This window comes from Poecile atricapillus, chromosome 12 (genome assembly GCF_030490865.1).
Source record: "Poecile atricapillus isolate bPoeAtr1 chromosome 12, bPoeAtr1.hap1, whole genome shotgun sequence".
Lineage (NCBI taxonomy): Eukaryota > Metazoa > Chordata > Aves > Passeriformes > Paridae > Poecile > Poecile atricapillus.
The window spans coordinates 4,182,244-4,204,760 of NC_081260.1; the positions used below are offsets into that span (position 1 = coordinate 4,182,244).

At 59.3% G+C, this 22,517-nt stretch overlaps 1 protein-coding gene across 1 annotated transcript; it reads left to right on the forward strand.

The window, feature by feature from the left end:
- The first annotated feature begins 1,398 nt into the window (after nucleotides 1-1,398).
- On the forward strand, nucleotides 1,399-21,818 carry LOC131583537 (glycine receptor subunit alpha-4). The gene is made up of 9 exons (XM_058847752.1): nucleotides 1,399-1,424; nucleotides 15,082-15,215; nucleotides 15,569-15,636; nucleotides 16,692-16,915; nucleotides 17,046-17,128; nucleotides 17,312-17,452; nucleotides 17,536-17,750; nucleotides 18,003-18,152; nucleotides 21,531-21,818. Exons 2-9 carry the CDS (start codon nucleotides 15,137-15,139, stop codon nucleotides 21,816-21,818), a joined length of 1,248 nt encoding a protein of 415 aa, XP_058703735.1. The 5' UTR covers nucleotides 1,399-1,424; nucleotides 15,082-15,136.
- The last annotated feature ends 699 nt before the right edge of the window (nucleotides 21,819-22,517 follow it).

Here is a 22,517-nt window from a genome sequence, read left to right on the forward strand (position 1 = left end):
CACCCCTTGGCTGCCAGCTCCTGCTGCCCGGCTGCCGGGGCAGGGCTGCCCCATGGCCCCGCTCAGCGCGCTCGGGGCAAAAGGCTCCTGCACAAGGAAGAGAGCAGTCTGGGGCAGGGGAGGGGGCTGTCTCCCCTCACTGGTGGCTCTGGGGACATCCCCCAGGCCCACCAGGCTGTGTTTGTCCAAGCTGCCCACTGAGGCAGTGTGTGAGTCTGGCCCTGTGGGACAGCAGTGGTGTCCCGCTGTCACCTCCCTGATTCCCAACATCTGGCAGCAGGGAAGAGGGGGTTCCCCATTCCATGGACCTGCTTTCAGCTTTGGGGCTCCAAACTGGAAGCTTTCCCCTTTTTGATGGGAATCTTGCAGCTACTTTCCCCAGCCCCGTGGCCCCCGTGGGGCAATGGCATTGGTGGGGACACTCGTGGGGACACTCGTGGGGACACTCGTGGGGACACTCGTGGGTCCCCGTGGGCTCAGGGCTGCCGCAGGTGCAGCCTGGTCCCTTGGGTGCCGCAGTTCCCGTGGGTGCCCCTGGTTCCCTGCAGCTCTGGAGGCAGCACAGGGCCGAGGGAGCCTGCAGAGGGCAACCGGCCCCTTCCCGGCAGGCACAGGGTGGACAAAGCCCTGCTGTGTCCCTCAATGCCCCACTTTGTGCCAGGCAGCGAGGTGGCAGGGCCTGGCTGTCCCTGGGCTTGGGGACACTGGTGGGCTGGCGAGTCTCTGGGCGGTGGCAGGCTAGGACCAGGGTGGGCCACGCTGCGGGGACCCTGCTGCTTCCAAACCAACCCAAAAAGCCACGCCTCGGCTTGCCCACAGGTGGGCTGGGGGGAAACACCACTCGGGCATCTGTGCAAATGCTGCCAGGGCTGTGTGGTGGCCAGCTGCACCCCACATCAGTGGGGCACAGCTGCTGGCCCCACAGAGCCACTCCCTGCCTCAGTTTCCCACTGCAAGGCAGGATGGCAGAGGGGCTGCCTGGTGTCCTCAGCCAGGTGTGGGACGGGAGGGGACAACAGAGCAGGGGGAGCCTCTGCCACCACTGTGGCAACACCCCAGGTGGCATCCAGGTGGCCTGAGAGTGATGTCACCTGGCCATGATCGCCTTGAAATGGCCATGGGAAGGTGACACCCCTGTGGAAATAACCACAACCCCTCCAGCCACTGGAAACCAGCAGAGCCCTGCCTGCATCCCAGGGAAGCCTGGAGGGACCCCCAGCCACCAGGAGGAAAAAGTATTACATAAAAAGTCCCCCATAAATAAAACATATAAAATGCAACATAACAGGAGAAGAATAAAATATGACATGGGACAAAAACAAACCAGCCCCTCTTTTTATTTCCACAGAAGCTCCAGGCTTGCTGACTCTGCCATTTCTGAACACTCTGGAGGGGAGTGGGAGTTTTACCTCATTGGGCACAAGGTGAGCAGCTAAGAGAGACTATGATTTCTACACAAAGTGGCTTAAAATTCTTGGCTATTGGGAACCTTTTGTCAGCAGGTGGATGACAAAAAGTGGGATGGAAACCCCTTGGCCCTGTGTGGCAGTGGGGACCAGCTCACCACCTCCTGCCAGTGCTCCATGGATGCTCCAGAGAGGGGCTGCAAGACAGGGAAAAGGGAGAAATCATCCCCCCTTGGATTTCTAAGGCTTGAAGGAGAGGAAAATATGCAGGAAAGTGTTTTTTGGAGTTGCCTCTCCTGTGGCAGCATGGAGGGTGCCCTGCCCCGAGGCGCTGGGTGAGCAGCTCACAGCCCACCCCAAACACTGCTCTGTGCCTGCACTCCAGGGGCCAGAGCCCTGGGGCCACCTGTGGCCATGGGGATGTTGGAAAGCCTTTACTGCATCCCTCTTTGCATTTCACTTGGAGAGTTCGTGAGAGCCTCTGCTGCAAAACCAGCCTCACACTTTTGCATGCTCAGAGCAATCCTGCAGCTCAGCCCCTGGCTGGATGAGGCCCCAGGGGAGCTGCAGGGCTCCTGCCAGCCCACATCAAAGTTCTCTTGTTGGCTCATCCCTGCCAGAGAGAATGCTGCTGCTTCTCAGGTGAGGGAGGACGCATCCCTGCTTGCCAGCCAGGAGGGGAACACGCCAGGCTGGTAAAAATAAACATGCTTATAAATCAATATGGATCACCTTGCAATTTGTTCTGACCCTTGGGCAGTCACCAATTTCATCCAAAACCGCCCCCATGCCCTGGGGAAATGAAGAACTCAGCTATGAGCCCTCATTAACAGAGCCTGGGACTGCCACACTTTGCCCCTTGTGAGGTGTGCTGGGGAATGATGAGGACAAGGCTTGGAGCGGGTTTTCCTTCCCCAGCCACCCACAATCTGCACTGAGATGCTGCAAAGGGCTGCACCAAAATGAAGTAGTTGGATGGGCACAGGTACATCTCTAAATGCGCTCCTCCCCATGTGGAAAGGACTCTGGAATTTTTGCGGGTTTTTCTCTTCACAGCTGCAGCTCAGACTCAAGATTTCCCCTGGGCCACAGGGAAAGCAAGCTTGGGGCTGGGGGGGGACAAGCAAGGGACATCAATGGCAAAGGGACAGCCACACAGGCACCGCTGGTTGATGCCACTCCATACTTTAGGGCAAAGAAATGAGATGGAAATGCAAACAGGAGCATGTGGGGCAGAGGACCAAAGCATCATCCCTGTCCCTTTCCCTGTCCCCGTCCCTGTCCCTGTCCCTGTCCCTTTCCCTGTCCCTGTCCCTGTCCCTGTGTGCAGTCACCTCATCCACAACCACCACAGACTGTCACACTTGTCCCATCACCCTGATGGCACAGGACAGACTCCTGCTTGTCCTACCCCCTCCCAGCACACCCTGGGCATGCAGGCAGCCCTCCCTGGCGTGAGGCAGGCGGCAGCAGGGAGGCCAGCTGGGAGAAGGGGGTTTCCTGCAGTTTCAGGGAGGATTTGTATTCCCTGCTAATTGATTTCTTCGCTTACAGCCCCACAGGGGCTGCACTCCCCGCACTCCTCATTTTCTGCACTCCCCTGGGCACGGGGCTGGGTTTGCAAAGACGCACAGTGGCCAAAATCAGGGTGTGCTGACCCTGCAAAACACAGCCAGCCCCCCCCCCCCCCGCCAGTGCTCCCCAAAATGCAGGCACAGCCCTGGGTGCACCCGAGAGGCACCAGCAGCAGCACGTGCGGTGCCCTTATCCATTATACATCTGTCAGCAGGAGAAATCCCAGCCTATCTTGTCACAGCTGAGAACCTTGCTGCTATTTTTAGCCACTCGCTTCCCCGGTCAGGCTGAATTTCTTGTCATCTGCTGCTGATTTTAAGTCTCCTCTTCACCCACCTCCCACCCCCAGCAGGGTGAAACCACCGCGGCCAGGGAACCCGAGCTGCAGGGATTTTCCTGCCGTGCAAAATCTCCTGTTTTCCCAGGTGGCCCCGGCTGAACCGAGAGGAGACAGTGACCGTGGGAAGGCTGTGGTGGCTCCAGCAGCATCTGTCCAGCTGTCCCCTCCCGGGATGCCAAGGACTCCCTCCGGAGCCAGCCCCGCTGCCGCTGCCCGGGCCTGGCTGTCCTCGCTGTCCTATTTGTATTCCCGGGCTGCTACAAGGCTGCAAAATGTGCTAATAAAAATTAAATTAAAAAAAAAAGAAGAAGCTGGTAGAGGCTATCAGAGGACAGGGGAGGAGTGCTGAAGGACAGACAGACAGGCCAGTGTTGTAGAGGAAGGGCTGCTCAGGAGAGGAAAGGCTGAAACCCTGGTGAGGCTCAGCAGGGGCTGGGCAGAGGTGCCAGCTGTGGGACCCTGCACCCTGAGCACCCCAGGGATGCTCTGGAGCTCTCAGAACCCTCCCCAGCAAGCAGGGATGCAGGCAGCTCAACAAAGCCCTGCTGGATAACCCGGGGACAGAGCCTGCCTACCTGGCACCAGCACTCATCTCCTGCCCGCCCAGACTTTATCTGGGAGCGCAGGGGCAGCCAGGAGGTGCTGGCCAGCAGGGATAGCACCGAGATGAGCTCACCTCCCACGCAGTCACCCTGCAGAGAAGCTGAGCAGATGTCTGCCCTTCTGTTTTGGTGTCTCTGGCTGATGTTTCCCTCTGCAGGAGCCTGACTTTTTAAACCTACCAGGTTTTTAAGTTTGGAAGATCTTGTCCAGTCTGTGCACTGTGCCTGGGCTCAGTGCTGGGGGGCAGAAGGCACCACCAGCTCCCCAGCCGTGCTCGGGGCAGGGTGCCTGCCATCCTGGAGGTGACACACGCTGTCCCCACACCTTTCACTGGCTGTGTCACCCAGGTGAGTGCAGGTGTTCAGGCTGTGTTTGTGCCTGGGGGGATCAGGGGCTCAGGCAGCTGCTGGCAGCAGAGCCCAGGGTACACCCAAGAGGCGCCAGCAATGGCACATGCAGTGCCCTCACCCAGGGCCCAGCTGATGGGAGGACAGCCCAGGCACTGGAAGGCTTCCTGGCTGCTCACTGCTCCTTTTATCCACCAAACAGCCCTGTTATTTACTGCAGAAATTTGGGATAATACAGTGGTACAAACAACTTCTTTATTGTGGTTTCTAATTTCAAAAGAAATTCCCACAAATCTTCTCACTCAGTACAATGAGTCCCTCAGATTAATTACAGGTTTGTGGAGAAGGTGATTTCTTTTCCCCTGGCTCCTTTTCCAGCAGATTTGCCTTTCATATCCACTGCCTTTCTCCTTGATTTTCTCCTTACTGGAGGGTAAACAGATGCCTCACTCTGATGTTTTCCAGGCTGTTCATTACTCTCTTACTCTGCCATTCATGGGGTCATATTCTTGAACTGTTCTCATTTACTTTTCAGAAAATCCTGGAAGGGAAAGACAAATGTCATCCTGCCTCCTTGGAGGGGCTGGTATATGAGAACAGCAAATACAGCCCAGGATTGCTCTGGCTCTGTGAAGCTGCAGTGTAGAGAGAGGGTGGCTCAGTTCTCAGTTCTGGGGTGTCCCCATTTATTTCTTGCTGCCCAAGGGACCAGGGTTTGAAAAGGCTCAAATGAATTCATGTGCTTCCAAGCAGCCCAGGAGGTGTTACCTCGTCCCACACCTTCCCTGAGCCCACAGGAGGCCCAGAGATGCAGAGGGGGGTCCTGGGTCAGTCAGAACAGCCCCTGAGCAGTGGAATTTGTGCCTGCAGTGTTCAGTCTTGGATTCCTGCACAGGGGGAGCCTGTCCCTATACTTCCCTCTAGAGCCCAGGAAGATGTGTCTCATGCCTGTCCCCATGCCAGCCCCAGTCCCACACATGCCAGGGTGATGCCCCTCCCAGGGACCAGGGCACAGGGGCTGAGCCAGCCCCTCTGAGCCCTCTCCTCAGGCTGGAGGGATGCCCAGCAGGTGCCAGCTGCAGTGGGGGGCTCTCCTGAAGGATGAGCAAGTGGGAACTGGGAGGTGATGGCTGGGCTGGACAGCAAAAGGACAGCAGTGACAGCCCCCAGGGTGGCATTATTGTCACAGCTCCTTGTGCCTGAGCCACAGAGACCGTGCTGTGGTGTTTCCTGGGGAGCAAAGCCAACAGCAGGACCAGGAGGTGGGTGTGAGAGGTGCAGACATTCCCCACCTGGAACCCACTGCCTCTCCCCAGGGCTGCAGGCACAGGCAGCTCTCAGAAACTGGACTGGAGACAGCAGCCAAAAACCCTCCTGTGCCCCCCTCCAGCTGGGAACACCCCATGGACACCATGCAGGTGCTGGGGTGTCTCTGGAGACCATGGACTCGTTTGTGGCTCCAGGTATTACTTTTCCTGAAGTGATGTCCCGATGTGGTCCTCCCATGCCAGCAGCTGCACTGGGAATCAGCCTCAGCCCCTGGGGATGGCGAGGTGGTGACGTGGGGACAGAGGAGATGCTTTGCCAAGATGCCACTTGCAGCAGGGACCCCAGAACAGACAGCACAAAGCCCACAGCAGTGGGAAGCAGAGGATGGGGTGGGGATGAGCCTGGGATCACAGGAGGCTCCTCAAGGCACCATCCTCTGCAGCCACACGACCAACACCAGCCCAGTGGCACTCAGCATGCTGTTCCCTCCCAGCCATGGCTTCTCTGGCACAGTGACATCTCCCAGCTCTGTGGGATGCAGGTGCCACCATGGCAGCTCCACACACTGACTGCCACTGTCAATATTCCCCCTGGAACCAGCTGCCTGGCCAGCTGCTGTTTTATCTGGGCAGCAGTGGGGGGATTTACATCTGAATAAATCCTCCCTCTCCACCACAGAGGCCATGCTGAGGGGCAGAGGAGCAGCAGGGCCACAGGGCAGGGGGCACAAGGCACAGGTCCTGGTTTCTTATTCTTTATTCCCTGCTCTTGCCACCTGATGTGAAATGTTCCATTTTCATTCCATTTTCCAAACTTGTTCCTTCTGGAGGTCTCTAGTTGAAGAAAAAATAAATAAAACCAGTCCCATCCAGTAAGATGGGGGCAGGCAGCCTTCAGGGAATGGCACACAGCCCGACCCCATGGTCTGCTCCTGCTGATCTCCTGCTTTCCTGCTTGGAGACTGCTGGGGCTGAGGGCAGGAGAGCTCTGGAAGCCAGAACAGTGAACAGAGCTCATCAAACCCCAGTGCTCCTGCTGCAGGGAGAGATGTGCATCACCATGGCAACCGTGGTCAAGGATGCACAGAGCTGGGTACCCCAAATGGGGAGGAGACTGGGGGACCACACTGACCCTGTTCCCACTCCCCCACTGCCACCCCTTAGCCCAGCACTTGCTGAGGCATTGATTTGGCACAGCAGCTCGTCCCCTCCCGTGCTCAGGCAGGGCAAAGAGCTGCAGAGGGTGAGGGGAAGGCAGAGGTTAGGGCTCAGGGGTCTTGCAGTGTCAAAGTCCAGTAGATTTTTTCCAGAGACATTGGGAATGCTGGAGGCAGCCAGAGCAGGGGTCAGGCCAGCACCCTGGGGAAGCGAGGCATCCTCTGAGGGTTTTGGAATCTGTGCCAGGCTTTGCTGCTCTCCCCAAGAGTCTTGCTTGACACTTATCTAAATTAAATCTCCCTGTTCATCCTGCTGGCTTGCCAAGGTCACAGGATCAGGCAGTGCCACTGCTCCAGCCTTCCCTCTGTCTGCAGTTCCCTCCTCGCTTGCTCTATCTGCAAATACACCCCACATGTGTAGCAAACAGCCGAGGCAGAGCAGTGCCAGGGCCAGGAGACACAAGGTCTGCAGCCCATGGGCAGACAAAGGGAGGTTTGGACCATCCAGTCCATGTCTTCAGGCCAGGGTGGCAGTCACTTGGTTGGATGTGATGGGTGGGATGTACACAAAACAGTTCCTTAAGAACCTGCCATAAAATATCAGAAATATGTTAGGCAGATGAGGATAAGCACCTGTTGATGAGGGGGTGGTTTTGAAGAACAAGCACTGGACTCTTTTCTTTGATGGCTTTCAGAACAACAGCTGAAAGGCCTCCCAGCCTGCAGGGAAGGTGCTCAGGGTTCCAGGATGCTCTGAGTGATCTGCTTGGAATGGCAGAGAGGAGCAGGACTAAGCTGCTCCCCATGGCCAGGAGGGCACTGAAGTGGGATGGGGCTGACCCAGCTGGATCCTGCCATGCTGGGATTGCATCTAAACCTCAGAGATGCTCATCAACTCTGCCCCCCTCCAGCCAGTCACTCTGGTGTCCCAAACCCAGCTCCCAGCAGCTCAGGGGGACACAGGCTCACACGGGGACAGGTAAGTGCCCTTTCAGCAGTGATGACCCCCCACAGCTGTGTGCAGGGTCTGGAGGCACATTTCCTTAGCATGTGCAGCAGCCTCACAACCACAGTGATGGGCTGAGTCCTCAGGCCTCCCTGCACCTCGTTAGGAAAAGGAGCCCATCCCACCCCCTGAGGAGCTCCCAGCTGAGCCTAAGTGACCCTCTGGGATCAGCAAAGAACACAGTGCTGGGCTGAAACACGGCTCAGAGTGCTCACTGAGGATGCTCTGTCCCCACACAGTATTTTGGGGACTGATGGATGAGCAGCTGCATCTGGCACAGCCCTGGAGAGAGGTGCCAGGTCATCTGGAGCGAGAGGAGAGGTGACCTCTGCGCCTGGCTGCTCATGGAGCAGGAGGGGCAGCCCCATGGCTGCTGGCAGGGCCACCCCAGCCGGATGGTCCAGCTGCCCTTGGCCAGTCCCGCAGCACAGAGCATCCCTGCACAGCCACTGCGCACAGAGCCCACCCCCAGCACCAGCATCAGGGGTATTTTTAGCCTGGAAAAGTGCCACAAAATCATAGAGCAACATTTGCTGGAGTTGGGACCAACGTCTCAGTTCACCTTGCAATCCCCTCTGGGTCACCCTGCCCTGCTTGGTGAGGCACTGGGTCCTGCTGGCACTGCCGCATAAACACCAAGCCCCCACTGGGGTCCCCAGTGCCACCTGTCCCCTCCTCCTACACCATGGTGCCACCCTCCTTTAGGAGCAGCTCCAAATATCCCCCATGACCTTCCAGGCCACAGAAAGGGACATCCTGCCCTGTCCCTCTGGTGGCTACACCTGGATCCAGTGCCTGTTTGCCCTGCTAAGGAATGGGGGCACGTTTGGGATCTCTGCCCATGCTCTGGTCCAGTCCCCGCACCAAAGCACCACCACAGTTACTGATGCCTTCCCCATTTATTGCAATGAGATGATTTTTGCTCCTTCTGGGAAAGAAAAGCACCCACAGCCTATTATACAGCTTCTCCAGGGAAAGGCAGGGACCAGCACAACACTGGAAAAGCAGTGACATTACATGACAACAGCGTCCAAACCAGGCTCATGCTGGGCAGCCGTGGAGAGCCGCAGGCTGGCAGCAGAGCACAGCCACCCACCAGAATGTGTTTGCTCCAGCATTATTTTCACACCCCAATAATTGCCTCAAAATGTTTGCTTTGGGGGAGTCTGCCTCTGTGTCCCCCCAGGGTGGAGGGGATGTTCTCTCCCCCAGTGCAGGCACGTGGGCTTTTCCTGTTTGTTTTGCTGCTTTCCTTAGAAACAGCAATGAGATTGTGCCTGCTCTCCCTTATTTTCACTGGTCAGAGAATTAAAAAAGGGAAAGGGAGCTGACATGGCCCTAAACTGAAGGCAACAGAGAACTTGAATCTTTCACAAGGAGTGCTGTGCTCCCCAGGGCTCATTAAGCATTTAAGCAGTTGGTCCAGACAAGTGCACAGCAGCCCTTGCACGCTGGCTGGCTGGCAGAGCCCTCTGCAGCAGCTCTGTTTCACACCTTGATTTCTGCAAAAGAAAATCCCAGTCCTGGGCCACAAGAGACAGGAGGATGCCCAGAGCTGGCTGGGCTGGCTGGGAGTCCTGGGAGAGGGGAAGGAAGTCAGGAGAGAATTAGGAGACAGGATGGAGGTGCCTGTGATGTGGTGCTTTGTAATTACAACAAGCACAGTCTCCCAGAGCGTCAGACTCTGTGCCTGATGAATTGCAGAGTTGTTATCCTGCCCTGGCCCACGTGCCAGCCCTTCACCGGGTCTGGGGCTGAAAGATGCAGAGCAAGCAATGCCCCCAAAGCAGGAGCTGCCTCTGAGCTGCTACCAAGCCCTCCCCAGAGCAACTGACCCTCCAAGCCTGCTGGAGGGGTGCTGAAGCAGGTTGCTCAAAGCCCCCCACAAACCTGTGCCCACCTGAATCTTCTGTCCCTCCTGGTGCTTCAGGTCTTCCTGGCTCCAGGGCAAAGGCAAATCTGTGCTCCCTCCAAAGGAGAGACCAAGGATGACTGGGAAGCAGCAGGATGACTTTGTGGTCCTACAATAAAGAGCAAAGTGTATTCCTTTGCCTCCTGTCCTTCTGCTCCCTCACCCCTCAACACAAATAGCACAAAGCTGGTCTTTATCCTGAAACTGAGCTTAAGCACCTGAACCTTTTCTCTGGAAAAAAAGCCCAAACCTGTTTTCAAGGGGTTGAATGACTCAGCCTCACCTTGTAATGGTGTTGTCTGCAAATACACTTCAGGGTTTCATTTATCAGACACGATTAAATCTATAGATGTGGCACTGCGGGGCTGAGCAGCAGAGAGGGGCTGGGGTACAGGCAGTGTGGATTGGCACAGCCCTTCTCCAGGCTCTGGAGCCAGGCAGGTTTGAGGCAGGTAAGTGTCTGGCCTCAAAGAAGCAGTTTGATGTCAACTCAGAGATAGTGGAGGGAAAGGGAAAGAAGATATCTCACTTTTCTCCCCATCTGAGCAAACCCAGTCTCTGTTGCCTGCACGTCTCCTGTTAGCAGAGCCTGGCACGGTGACAGGGACAGCTTTGGGGCAGGGACACAGGGGTCCCCCTGGGGGCTGCACCAGGCTGGCAGCCACGGGATCAGAGTGTGGTCTTTGTCCCCTGCCCAGTCTTGCTGCCTCTGGGGAGAGCAGCCACAGGGCAACCTGGTGGTGGATGCCTGTCTCCAGGAGCCCAATGCTGACAGCTGCCTGCTGGCTGGAATCTCGACTGTTTACAGAAAAAACACCTCAGGCTTTCATTTGAGGGACATGGGGGATAATAAGCCTGTTCTTGTCACTCCCAAAAATCCCCTGGTGGGGATGAGGCGCCATCCTGGGGTCCCCTGGGCACCGCTGGGGCTCTGGTTTTGCAGCTGCTGCTCCATCCCCCCGACCCAGCCAGCAAGAAATCAGTGCTGCCTTCGCCCTCCTGATGGGATGCTCGCTGCCTTCATTTTCTCAGAGCTTACTTTCAGCCCTGCTTCACTCCTCGCAGTGCTGGCTGCCTGCAGAGCTGCAAGGCGGGCAGGAGGCCTGTGCCTGCAGCATCCCCCACAGTGCTGCCCATCGGGGAGCCACACTGGCTTCACCGGCCCCTCCAAGAGCCTCATCAGCTCGGTCCCAGCGCCCTGCTGACCACAGCACTCATGGCTTGTAGCTGGTTATCTTGAGCTCCCACGCTCGTGGCCACCTGACACGCTGGCCCCACAGCCAGTCTGACCATCCTCAGGCCCCTCAGCTGATGCAGGGACACCGTGCCAGTGCCTCAGTTTCCCCAGAGAGCAGAGAGGATGCACTGGCTCCCCTCCTCCCAGAAGTGTCAGGTCTGTTTAGCTCGGACAGTGTCAGGAAGAGGAGCTGTCACACAGCGTGCGTTTGCTCTGCTCCCTGGGGCTCCGCGTTGTGCCTTGCGCCTCCCAGCACCGTGGCACCGTAAACATTAATGGCAACGGTAATCAGAGGAGACTTGGCCCAGCTCCTGGTGCTGGGAGAGCCGATGAGTGGGGATGAGGACTCCCGCACGCTGCCTCAAGCCAAGTGCCCGCTGGCTACCGCCTGCAGCCCCCTCTGCCCTGCTGGCCCAGGCACCCCGGGCTCAGCCTCACACAGCCAGCCCTCGCTCACACTGCAGCAGATCCAGTGGGGACCTCTCAAAGTCCTGCACTCGCCCTGGGGAGAGCAGGCACAGGGGGCACCGTGCTCTCCTTCTCCTCTGAGATCCTCCTCTGTGGACCCCTGCGGCAATGGCTTTGTACAGCAGCTCCCAGCCATTACCAGACTGCAATTAATACAAATAAATGAGATGAGCCAGCCACACTAGAGTGAACAGAAACCTGACTGACATATCTGCCAGGAATCATTTATTCTTCACTTTTATCTTTTTTAAATAGTATTTACTTCCTTGCAAATTAATCATAGATTGCCTTGGACCAGAGGCGACTCTGCGGCTTGGCCGGGTGGCCTCAGGGGACAGGGCAAAGGCGGCCGAGCAGCCCGAGTCCCAGCCCTGCTTCTGGTTAACAGGCAGCTCCCCTCCTCTGCCTTGGTTTCCCTCTCCCCGGCAGCCGCTGCAGCTCCCGCATCGCGCAGACACGACTGTCCATCTTGTGTTCTCCGGGGAGCTCACCCAGGACAGTCTCGTCCATCCGCGGAGCCTCTGGGAAACGCAAGCGCAGGAGTCCCCCCCCCACCAGCAGGAGGGAGCTGAGCTGCGGCCCCAAGGCCATCCAGAAGGATTTAGGAGCCCTGTTTTCCCCAGCCGCTCCCCCCCATCCGACGGGCAGTTCCTCTGGGACATCCCTCAGCCCCCGCACAGCCCTCAGCCCCGCACGTCCTCTGATCCCGGTACTGTTCCCGTCCTCCGAGCATCCCTTGCGCAGCCATCAGCGCTGCCACATTCCTCAGCCCCGGCGCATCCCGAGACCCCGCCGGCCCCGACCCCGCTGCGCCCCGGGACCCTCCCAAACCCCGCGGGGGTCGCTCCCTCCCCGCTCCGAGGAGCCCCCACGGGGGACGCGGGCTCCGGGACAGCCCGGGCTGGGCGGCAGAGGGCCCCGAGGGGACGGGGAGGAGGCGGGCACGGGAGCCCCCCACCGCCGTGCCCGCCTCCTGCCCGCCGCGGCGGGCGAAGCTCCGCCCGGTTCCCGGGGCCCGCAGCCGGCCGGCGCCCACCCCGCGGCGGGCGCCCGGACTATGAGGAGCGGGACCGGGCGGGGGGCGGCGGCAGCGGCGGCGGCCCCGGTGCGGCGAGAGCGGGAGCGGGGACGCCGCCGCCGCCGGCCGGGTCATGCCCGTGCGCCCGGGGCGGCGGGGCTGCGGGCTGCGGCGGGATGGGCGCGCTCCGGGCCGGTGCCCTCGCCTTCCTCCTCCTCCTCCTCCTCGGCTGCCTCCTGCCCCGGCGCGGCCCGCTCAGGTGAGCGCACGGCGCGGGTGCTCGGTGCTGCGCGGGGCTGCGGGACCGCTGCTCTCCGAGCCGCTCCCCCGGCACCCGGACCCCATCCCCTGGGAGCCGCGATTCCCCTCCGGCCCCGGGGTATCACACCCCTCGGAGACAGAGCTCTCCTGAGGGACCTGGGCATCCCCTTTCAGACCCGAACGAGCCCCGGAACCCTCATCCCGACCCCCGATCCGGACTTGTCTCCGGGGCCTGATGCCCCAGACAGAACGCTCCCAGCTCCTATCTGGATCTCCCGCAAATCTGGCCTCGCTCTCCATTCCCCAGGACCCTGACCCAGCGCTCCGAGGGACCCAGCAGACCTTTCCCCTCCAGTCCCCCACTGCGCACAGCCAGACCCTGCCTGTCCCCAGCAGCCCCTGAGGGTTCCCCTGGCCCCGGGCCAGCGGGGGAGTATTGCCACCACGGGAGAAAGGGAGAGCTGGGCCAGGTGATTTCCCAGACAGCTCCTTCTCTGGTGCTGCAAAGCCCCTGAGACGTCCAAATCCTTTTGGCTCATGGTGTTTGGGGGGAGGAGAGCTCAGGACAGTCCCTGACCCAGACCCTAGGTCACTCGGGACTGTGGGGGGGTGCCCCAGGTCCCACGGGTACAGGAACAACCCTTGTCCCACTTGGGTGGAAAATCTAAAGTCCCCCAGGTCCTTTTTCCATCTGTGCCCACCTCGGATGTTATATGGGACAAGGTGGGATGCAAGGGAGAGTGGGTCAGGAAGGGAGGGGTTGAGGGCTGCAGGACTCCTGGGCTAAGCCTGATCCCGGTCCCCTTCCCACCACTCGGTATGGCTGGAGCAGCATGGGGGGAATTCGCAACATTTATGGCAAGGAGGGGTAAAATAGAATTGCTTCACGTGCAGAATCTGCTTGTCTCAGGGCAGCGTTTTTAGGCAGACATCAGCATTTTCCAGCCCTGCCATCCACTCGCTCCACAGAGGTGCTGAGTTCCAGGGCCCTGCGGTGGCCAGCCCAGGGTGGGGCAGAGGCCCCAGGGCAGGCAGTGCCTCCAGTAGGGAGCTGCAGGCAGGGGCTGTGCCCAAGAGCTTCGTCCCAGCACGGCCCTGCCAGGGATGCCGTGGGAAGTGGCTGCACTCTGGGCATTTTGGGATCCCCCACGCAGGTTTGAGCTGCAGATCCGCTGTGGCTCAGGCAGTTATCTGAGCCTCTTCAAGGAGCTACCTGCCAAGGGAACCCAGGAGCCTCCCTCCCACGTGCTCCAGGGGAGAACCCTCACTGTCCTCTCCTGCTGAGGAGGACATGGTTCATAGCTGTGTGGTAGGCAGAAACCTCACTTAACTCCTTGTTAGCCTGGCCTCTTGCAGCCCTCCTCCCAAAGGCACCACACCATGCTCGTGCAGCTCCTGGCAGGGAATTTCTCCCAGACTTTTGCTCTTGATTAGGATGAATCTCAGGTATTCTCTGCTGCCCTTCTCCAATTAAAGGAAAACCTGCCCCACTGGAATATTTTGGTTGTGACCATTTCTAGCTCGTAAGGGTGCACATAAGCCCCTCTAGGATGAATTTCACCCCTTTGAAAAGAGGTAGGAGGAAGGACCACAGGGCTCCCAGCATCATCCTCTTCTTGTAGTGATGTAGTAGCACCAAGGAGGAGTGGGATCCACCTGGGCATAGATCTGGTGGAGTTATAAGGCAGCATGCAGCAGCACCAGCAGCATGCTCAAAGCTCCTTTTGTGTCCAGAGATCTCTGGCTAATTCCTCTCCATCACAGCCACATGCCTGGCAATGTGGTGAGTGAACATCTCTCGCATTGTTCCTTGAAATTATCATTATAGACTGACAGGAAGAGAGAAGCTGGCAGGCTAAGATGCATTCACAAAAATATCCCCTCCAGAGTCAGTTTAAATAAATCTCCATCATCATTCAGAGCACTGTGTGGGAGAGCTCATCACCATGGCTAGTATGGAGGTGGGCTTTGCTGCTCCTCTCCTGCCACATCTCCTTGGCCCCTGGCAAGGTGTCAGAACCCAGCTGTGTGTCAGAACACCTCCTCACTCAGGCAGGGTCATTGTGTCCCCCAAGCCATGAGTCCGTGACAGGCAGTGTGTGACTGTTTGCTCAGCAACTCAAGCCAGAGCTGTAGGTGGAACCTGAGGAGCCTCCCTGCTTTCCCCCTCCAACACTGGTTGTGCCCTGTCTTCACCACAGCCCTGGAGCCAAGAGGCACTGGCCCCCAATCCCATGCCAAGGGACGTGGTGGAGCAGGGACAGGCAAAATGTGGGCATGTGCCACTCAGGTGAGGGGGAAAGCCACCAGGATCACAGCAGAAGGAAGGGATCCCCCCAACATGCTGACTGGGAACTGGAGTGTCTGCAGCAAGGGCACAGCCGCCTGCCCTGGCAGCCAAGTGTCCCCACAGGGTGCCAAAATGGGCCTGCAGACTCCTGGTGCCAGCAGGCAGCAGCTGACCTGCCTCCTCTGCCCCACAGGCTGGTCTCAGGGCGGGAGGAGATTAAAGCTGGTTCCCGAAGCTCACCCCAGCCCATGTCACCCTCTGATTTCCTGGACAAGCTTATGGGACGAACCTCAGGGTACGACGCCCGCATTCGACCCAACTTCAAAGGTAAGAGCGAAGGTGTGAGGGTTCCAAACCTGGCAGATCCCTGCTTCTGGCTGCCCAAACCCGGGGGCTTTGGGGCAGAACCCTGACTCACATCCCCGTGTCCCAACACCCTCCCCGGTGTCCCGGCCACTCCTGCCAGCACTGTGTGCTCACTGTGCCTGACAGCACGGGCGGCTGCAGTGCCTGCAGGGTGTGCTGGGGCTTACCCACACCCCGGGGACAGGCAGGGGAGGGTGTGCGCTGTGTGCGTCCAGCCAGGCGGTGCCTGCCGGAGCCGGTGTCCCCGCGTGTGCCCGCGGAGCGCACGTGTCTCGGCAGCCGGCGGCAAGAGGAGGCTTCACGCTGTTTTCCAGGTCCACCTGTCAACGTGACGTGCAACATCTTCATCAACAGCTTTGGCTCCGTCACCGAGACCACCATGGTGAGGGTTTTGCTGGCGTGGTGGGCTCTCCTCTCCCTCTCCTCTCCCTCTCCTCTCCCTCTCCTCTCCCTCTCCTCTCCCTCTCCTCTCCCTCTCCTCTCCCTCTCCTCTCCCTCTCCTCTCCCTCTCCTCTCCCTCTCCTCTCCCTCTCCTCTCCCTCTCCTCTCCCTCTCCTCTCCCTCTCCTCTCCCTCTCCTCTCCCTCTCCTCTCCCTCTCCTCTCCCTCTCCTCTCCCTCTCCTCTCCCTCTCCTCTCCCTCTCCTCTCCCTCTCCTCTCCCTCTCCTCTCCCTCTCCTCTCCCTCTCCTCTCCTCTCCTCTCCTCTCCTCTCCTCTCCTCTCCTCTCCTCTCCTCTCCTCTCCTCTCCTCTCCTCTCCTCTCCTCTCCTCTCCTCTCCTCTCCTCTCCTCTCCTCTCCCAGTGCCTCGGGGCTGGCAGCAGCTGTGCCGGGGAGCGTGTGGGTCCCAGTGCCCATGGCTGTGCTTACAGAGGTTCCTGTGACCCCTTCTCTGGAGCCATCCTGGCACCACGGTGGGGACATGGCTGTGGCTTTTCTGGGGTCAGCTAACACAAGCTTAGCTGTGTGGGTCACATTCCCTGTGCCTGAGCTGGAAGAAAGACCCCCCGCAAAAGGATTACAGTGGGGCAGCTGGATGTAGCCTCCCACCATCCTGAACCTCCTTGGGTGCTTGAGGAACACCTCAGAGGAAGTCCCAGGGCTAAAATGTCCTATTTGTGCTTCTGCAAAAGCCTTAATACTATCAAGAGGCCCACAGAGCATTGTGCAGAGTGCTGCAGGCAGCAGTTATTGGTCTTCCTCCTCCTTCTCCTCTCAGCTGCTGTGGCCTTGGTTTTTAATTTCCCCTGGCTGCCAAGAGCATGGGAAGGCTCCTGAGCTGCCCCTGCTCCACGCTTTATTAGTGTCAGGCACGCAGCAACAGCAGGGCTGAGCCTCAGGGGAGGCAGCCCCTTCCACCTCCTCCTCCATCCCTCCTCCTCCTCCTCCTCCCCAGGCACCACGATGTGTTCATAGCTGACGTGGTGCCCTCTGTCCCAGGACTACCGGGTGAACGTGTTCCTGCGGCAGCAGTGGAATGACCCCCGCCTGGCTTACCGGGAGTACCCCGACGACTCCCTCGACCTCGACCCCTCCATGCTCGACTCCATCTGGAAGCCAGACTTGTTCTTTGCCAACGAGAAAGGGGCCAATTTCCATGAGGTCACCACGGACAACAAGCTCTTGCGCATCTTCAAGAATGGCAATGTGCTCTACAGCATTAGGTAGAACCTTTCCCTCTGGTGCAGTGCCTGAGTGGGGAGGCAAAGCTCTCCTCTTGCCTTCCATTTGGCAACTGTTCCCCACTGTCTGCCCCAGCTCCAACAACTCCCTCCTTTCCTCTGCCTCCTCCAGGCTGACACTGATCCTGTCCTGCCCCATGGACCTCAAGAACTTCCCCATGGACATCCAGACATGCACCATGCAGCTGGAGAGTTGTGAGTATCTCAGGGGGTTCAAGCTGTGCTTCATTTCCCTCTTCCCATCCCATCCCCTCCCATTCCATGCCATCCCAAAAGCTGGCAGCTCGCTTTTTCTGAGGGACAGAAGCAGGACAAAGTTCAGGGTGGGGTTGAACAGGGTACATATCCCCATCCCATGGCTCCCTACATCCCCTCCAGTTGGCTACACTATGAACGACCTCATCTTCGAGTGGCTGGAGGAGCAGGAGGCCGTGCAGGTGGCAGAGGGCTTGACACTCCCACAGTTCATCCTCAGGGATGAGAAGGACCTGGGCTATTGCACCAAGTACTACAACACAGGTGAGCACCCCAGGGACCTGCTGCCATCCCCTCACCATGACCCAGGGGTCCCTCTTGCCCACTGGGGCCATCTTTCCCTACAGGCAAGTTCACCTGCATTGAGGTGAAGTTCCACCTGGAGAGGCAGATGGGTTACTACCTGATCCAGATGTACATCCCCAGCCTGCTCATTGTCATCCTCTCCTGGGTCTCCTTCTGGATCAACATGGATGCGGCACCAGCCCGGGTGGGCCTGGGCATCACCACGGTGCTCACCATGACCACGCAGAGCGCCGGCTCCCGGGCCTCCCTGCCCAAGGTCAGTGCTGGGCTCCCCCGCTGCAGCCCCCCACCGTGCCCCAGGGGCAGGGGCAGCCTTTCCCTGGGAATGGCCTGGTTTTGGAGTCTCATCAGCTGGGGCATCACACGTGCCCAGGGGAAATGCTGCCCTGGCCCGTGTGCCCAGGCTGAGAGGGCTCCCACGCTTCTTGGCAGGGGGACGAAGCTGGCAGTGGGGGGGATGAACAAAGTGGGGGGCAGTGGGTCCCTGAGCCCCCTCTCACCCTGGCAGGTGTCCTATGTGAAGGCCATTGACATCTGGATGGCCGTGTGCCTGCTCTTCGTCTTCGCCGCCTTGCTGGAGTACGCAGCCGTCAACTTTGTCTCCCGCCAGCACAAGGAGTTCATGCGCCTGCGCCGCCGCCAGCGACGGCAGAGGATGGTGAGTCCCCCCCCTCTCATGACATCTGCTCATCCTCAGCCCCTGAGGGGACACCCCAGGGCTGCAGGGACACTTTCTCAGCAGCCCCCAGGGCAGGGCTGCGTTCCCTTGCCCCAGATGGCTCCTCCAGCACCCCAGGGACCCACAGGCACTGCAGCACAGTGCACAGCACCCATGGGTGCTTCAGACCCTGCTTAGGGTGCTGTCCTTCTGCTGCTGGGACATCCTCAGGCTCTGCTTCCTCTAAAAATGCAGAAAAATAAACAGTGAAGATGGGGGGAAAAACAGCCTTTCCCCTTAGCTGCAGCTCCAAACCTGGGCTCCTTGCTGTGCCATAGTGGTGACAGGGACTCACTGCTGTGTCAGGGACCTGGTGGCACCCAGGGACAGGTCTGGGCTGCAGAAGGGAGCGCAGCAGCATCTGGAGAGACAGATGTCTCAGAGACATGAGACTCAGAGACTCAGAGACATGAGTGAGGATCCCTCACTCATGGCAATAGTCCTCCCCTCAGTCAGCCCATCAACAGAGGCATCAGGCCTGCAAGAAGCTTGGGGTAGGCATGTGGCTGCCCCACACTCATTTTCTTGCCATAAACACTCTGTGAGGCACCAGATCTCCACAGAAGACATGAGTACACACACACACACACACACCACACAGGCTCACAGAGTCCCATGCAATCAAATCCCTTCAGCATATGCTGAAGACAGATCCCAGTGCCAGGGCACACTGCGGGGGCTTTTTCCCCCGCACAGAGCCCCCGTCTCCCCACCATCCCCATCGTGGCACCCAGAGCCGCTGCCCCGGGAGCGGGGTAGAGCCCTCGGTCACCCGCTGTCCTGTTTCTGTTTGGTGCACACTGCTGGATGCCAAAAGGGCCTGAGCAGCGGCACGGCCAGCCTGGAGTCCCTGCGGCAGCTGAGCAGCCGGCACAGCAGCGAGCACACCTACGCGACGCTCTCGCAGCTCTCCAGCTCCCGGGTAAAGCACGACCCTCCGGCAGCCCCCCGTGCTTCCCCAGCCAGCCTCACCCTCCCCTCCCCAAAAGGAGCCCCCAGGAGCCAGCCCTGGGGGTCAGCAAGGGCCTGTGGAAGAAGCAGGCCAGTGATTTGCACAGAGTATGTGCCCGTAGGATACAGCTGCCAGTTCCTGGGCTCAAAAGTTTTGAGAGAGGGATGGGAACGGAGCAGATTTCCCCGTAGACACCCCCACTCCATGCCTTGGGTTCCCCTTCTGTAAAGCAGCACTGGCAAAGTCCCTTTTGCTGAGGCTGGCTGATGGCTGCTCCTGGGCTGCTGCCCAGCTCCCCAGCCATGCCCACACCTCTGGCAGAGTGAGGGCTCTGCCTCCCTGTGGGCAGGTTCCAGGCACTCCCGGCTGCCTGCAGCCACTCCAGCACAGGCAGTTGCTCAGGGCACACGGGCACTTTGCAGCTTGAGGCATAGGGAGAAGAAGTGTGGGGCAGGGCAGGCTCCCAGGATATGGGGAGATGCAGGGGGTCAACCACATCTCCAAAGAGGAGATCAGGCCTGGTCACCCTCACCTCTACACCATCATCAGCCCTTGGATGCCAGGAGAGGCATCTTTGCACCCTGCCTTTCACAGATGACTCCTGGAGATCAACACCCACCCAGCCAGGGCAGCGAGAGGGAGGCTCTGTCCAACCCAAGGACCATCTGCTGGCATAGAACAGACCAAAGTGCAGCTGCCCTGAGGTGGAGGCTGCAGAGCCACCCCAGGGTGCTGCTGACACAGCACTGGATACAGCCAGGAACGCCCCAGGGTGCTGCTCAGTCAGAGGTGGGAGCAGAGCCCTGCTACATGCAGCTCCTGTGCCTGAGAAAGCAAAGCCCGGGTTTCATAGCCTGAGGGTAAAGTCCTCCCACAGACCACCCAAAACCAGGCTCAGGAACAGGCTAGGCCTGCTGGCTCCCCAGGCTGGGGGAGCAGCTGCTGGTCCCCAGGGCACACAGAGCACCCCAGCTCCCCCTGCCCAGAGTGGCTGCAGGCACTCAGCGTGAAGCAGGGAAATAAAACTGTACTGCAAACGACAACTAACCTCAGCAATCTGAGCTACTGCTGCTCTTCCCACTGTAAAATCTTGCTTAGCCTGTGGATTGCTGAGTTAAATAAAGATGCCAGAGTAAAAACTCTCTGCATGAGAGCCCCCGTGCCAGCCGAGCGCCTGCAGGGGCTGAGCTCAGCAAGCAGCCTCTGTGTCCTGGAGGGCAGTGCTGGCCAGAGATGGTGTTCAGGATCCCAAACAGCACCCAGACACAAAGTGAGGCACTGACCTGCATCAGGCCTTGGAAGAAGGGACACACCACAGCCAGATACAGCACCAGCAAAGGTAGAGGGGAGCTGAGCTGAGCCACAGAGACCAAATGAGTCCAGGGGCTCAGCAAAAAGCCAGATGTGCAGCCTGTGCTTGCACATGCCCATCCCTCGTCAAATCTTTGCGCACATAACCCTCTCCAAGGCTAAAAGAGCAGGACAAGGCAAGTGGCAAACCGTGCACAGCTGTTGATGGGGAGGAGTGCAGGCACTGCTGGCCAGCCCCTGAGGCACCCAATCCGTGCCCTGAACAATGGCAGTGGGCTGCGGCCAGAGACTCTCACGGCAGTTTTGCAGCCTTGATCATGAACATGCAATTCCATGGGCACATTGCCCTCTCTGCAGCCCTCTGCCAGCAAGGGGAGAGAGAGGGTGAGCAAGGGCAGAGAGACCAGCAAGGAATCCAGCTCTCTCAACCTCCCTCCTCTGCTGCACCAGGCAGTCTCTGTCAAGCAGATGTGAGGAGAAATGAGAGCGTGGGTTCTTGGAGAGACTGGGGTGCCCTGCAAGCCTTGGTATAGCCAGGTTCCTGCATCCCTGCCCTGCTCTGCCCCAGCAACCTGCCCATCCCCTCCTATTCACCATCACAGTCACACTTCCACCCCACAGCAAACACAGCAGTCACAGCAGTGCCTGCACACCTCAGCTCCCTGCACTAAATACACCCTGCACCCCCTATGTGCCCCCTTCCACCAGTTCACCTCCCATCCCTCTGGCTGCCAGAGTCAGGCTTCCCAAGCCCCAGAGCTGGAGCTGGGAGGAAGCTGGGGGCATGTGCAGGGCTGCCAGGGTCGGGTTGCCTTTGGATGCACCCTGAAACACATGCTGGATGAGAAGGCAGGGGCTCAGTGCTCACCCCGTACCCTGTGCACAGCACTGCTGGCCCCGTGCTCCTGCCTGCGTGGCTGGGGCTGTCTGACAGAGCGCCCAGCCTCGCACAGGCCCTCGTCACCCAGCACCACAGGGTGTGCAGGATGTGCAGCCTCAGCCCTGCAGCACCAGCACCCACAGGCGCCCTGGCTGACGGCCTTTCCCTTCGCCAGGAGGAAGAGCTGAGCCGTGAGAGCCGCTTCTACCTGCGAGGCTACGGGCTGGGCCCCTGCCTGCAGCCCAAGGAGGGGGCTGGGGAGGGCCCTGGTGTGTACAGCCCCCCGTCAGCCAGCACCGTGCTGCGCGAAGGGGAGAGCCTCCGCAGGCGCTACATCGACCGGGCCAAGCGGATCGACACCATCTCCCGAGCCGTCTTCCCCTTCACCTTCCTGGTCTTCAATATCTTCTACTGGGTCGTTTACAAAGTGCTGCGCTCAGAGGACATCCACTCGGTGCCCTGAGGCTGGAAAAGTACGACTGCCTCTTGGTGTGATCCCCACAGTGTGCCCAGGTGCCACAAGCTCAGCCAGAACTACATTTCCCTCTATCCTGGAGCGGTGGCACAACTGGGCTGAGCCTCAGAGCCTGGACATGTGGCAGCCCCCGTGCCCCACTGGATTCTGTAGCACAAAGTGGGGGATCAACAATCACAGGTCCCCATGGTCAGCTGGAGAGAGAGACCCCTCCTGCTTCCTGCATGGTGTCACCCCCAGGTACCCCAGGATGCTGTGCTGTCAGGGCACAGGGAAACAGCTACACCCCAGGAGTGCTGCGCTGCTGGGGGAAGCCCAGGAGAGCCCCGGGTACTTTGACACAGCCAGTGGCCAGAAAACATCACCTTCCAGAAAAATACCCTCCCCCTCTCCACACCTACCACTTTAGGCTGCTGCTTCTCCAGCCTGTGTCACTGAGCTGTGGGCCCCCAGCAGCCGGGAAAGAGCAGGCAGCACTCCTGCCTGCACCTGGACTCTTTGGGGTGCTGGCTGTGGCCCCATAGCCCCCTGCCCAGCAATGGACAGGGCCCCTCCAGCCCCACCCAGCTCCAACACACAGCAAAGCAGCAGGTCGGGGATGCTGCCCTCCCTGCAGAGCTCAGAACTGCCCGTGATGCCCAGGGCTGCAGGCAGGACTGACAGGGACAGTGGGCAGGAGGCTCTGCT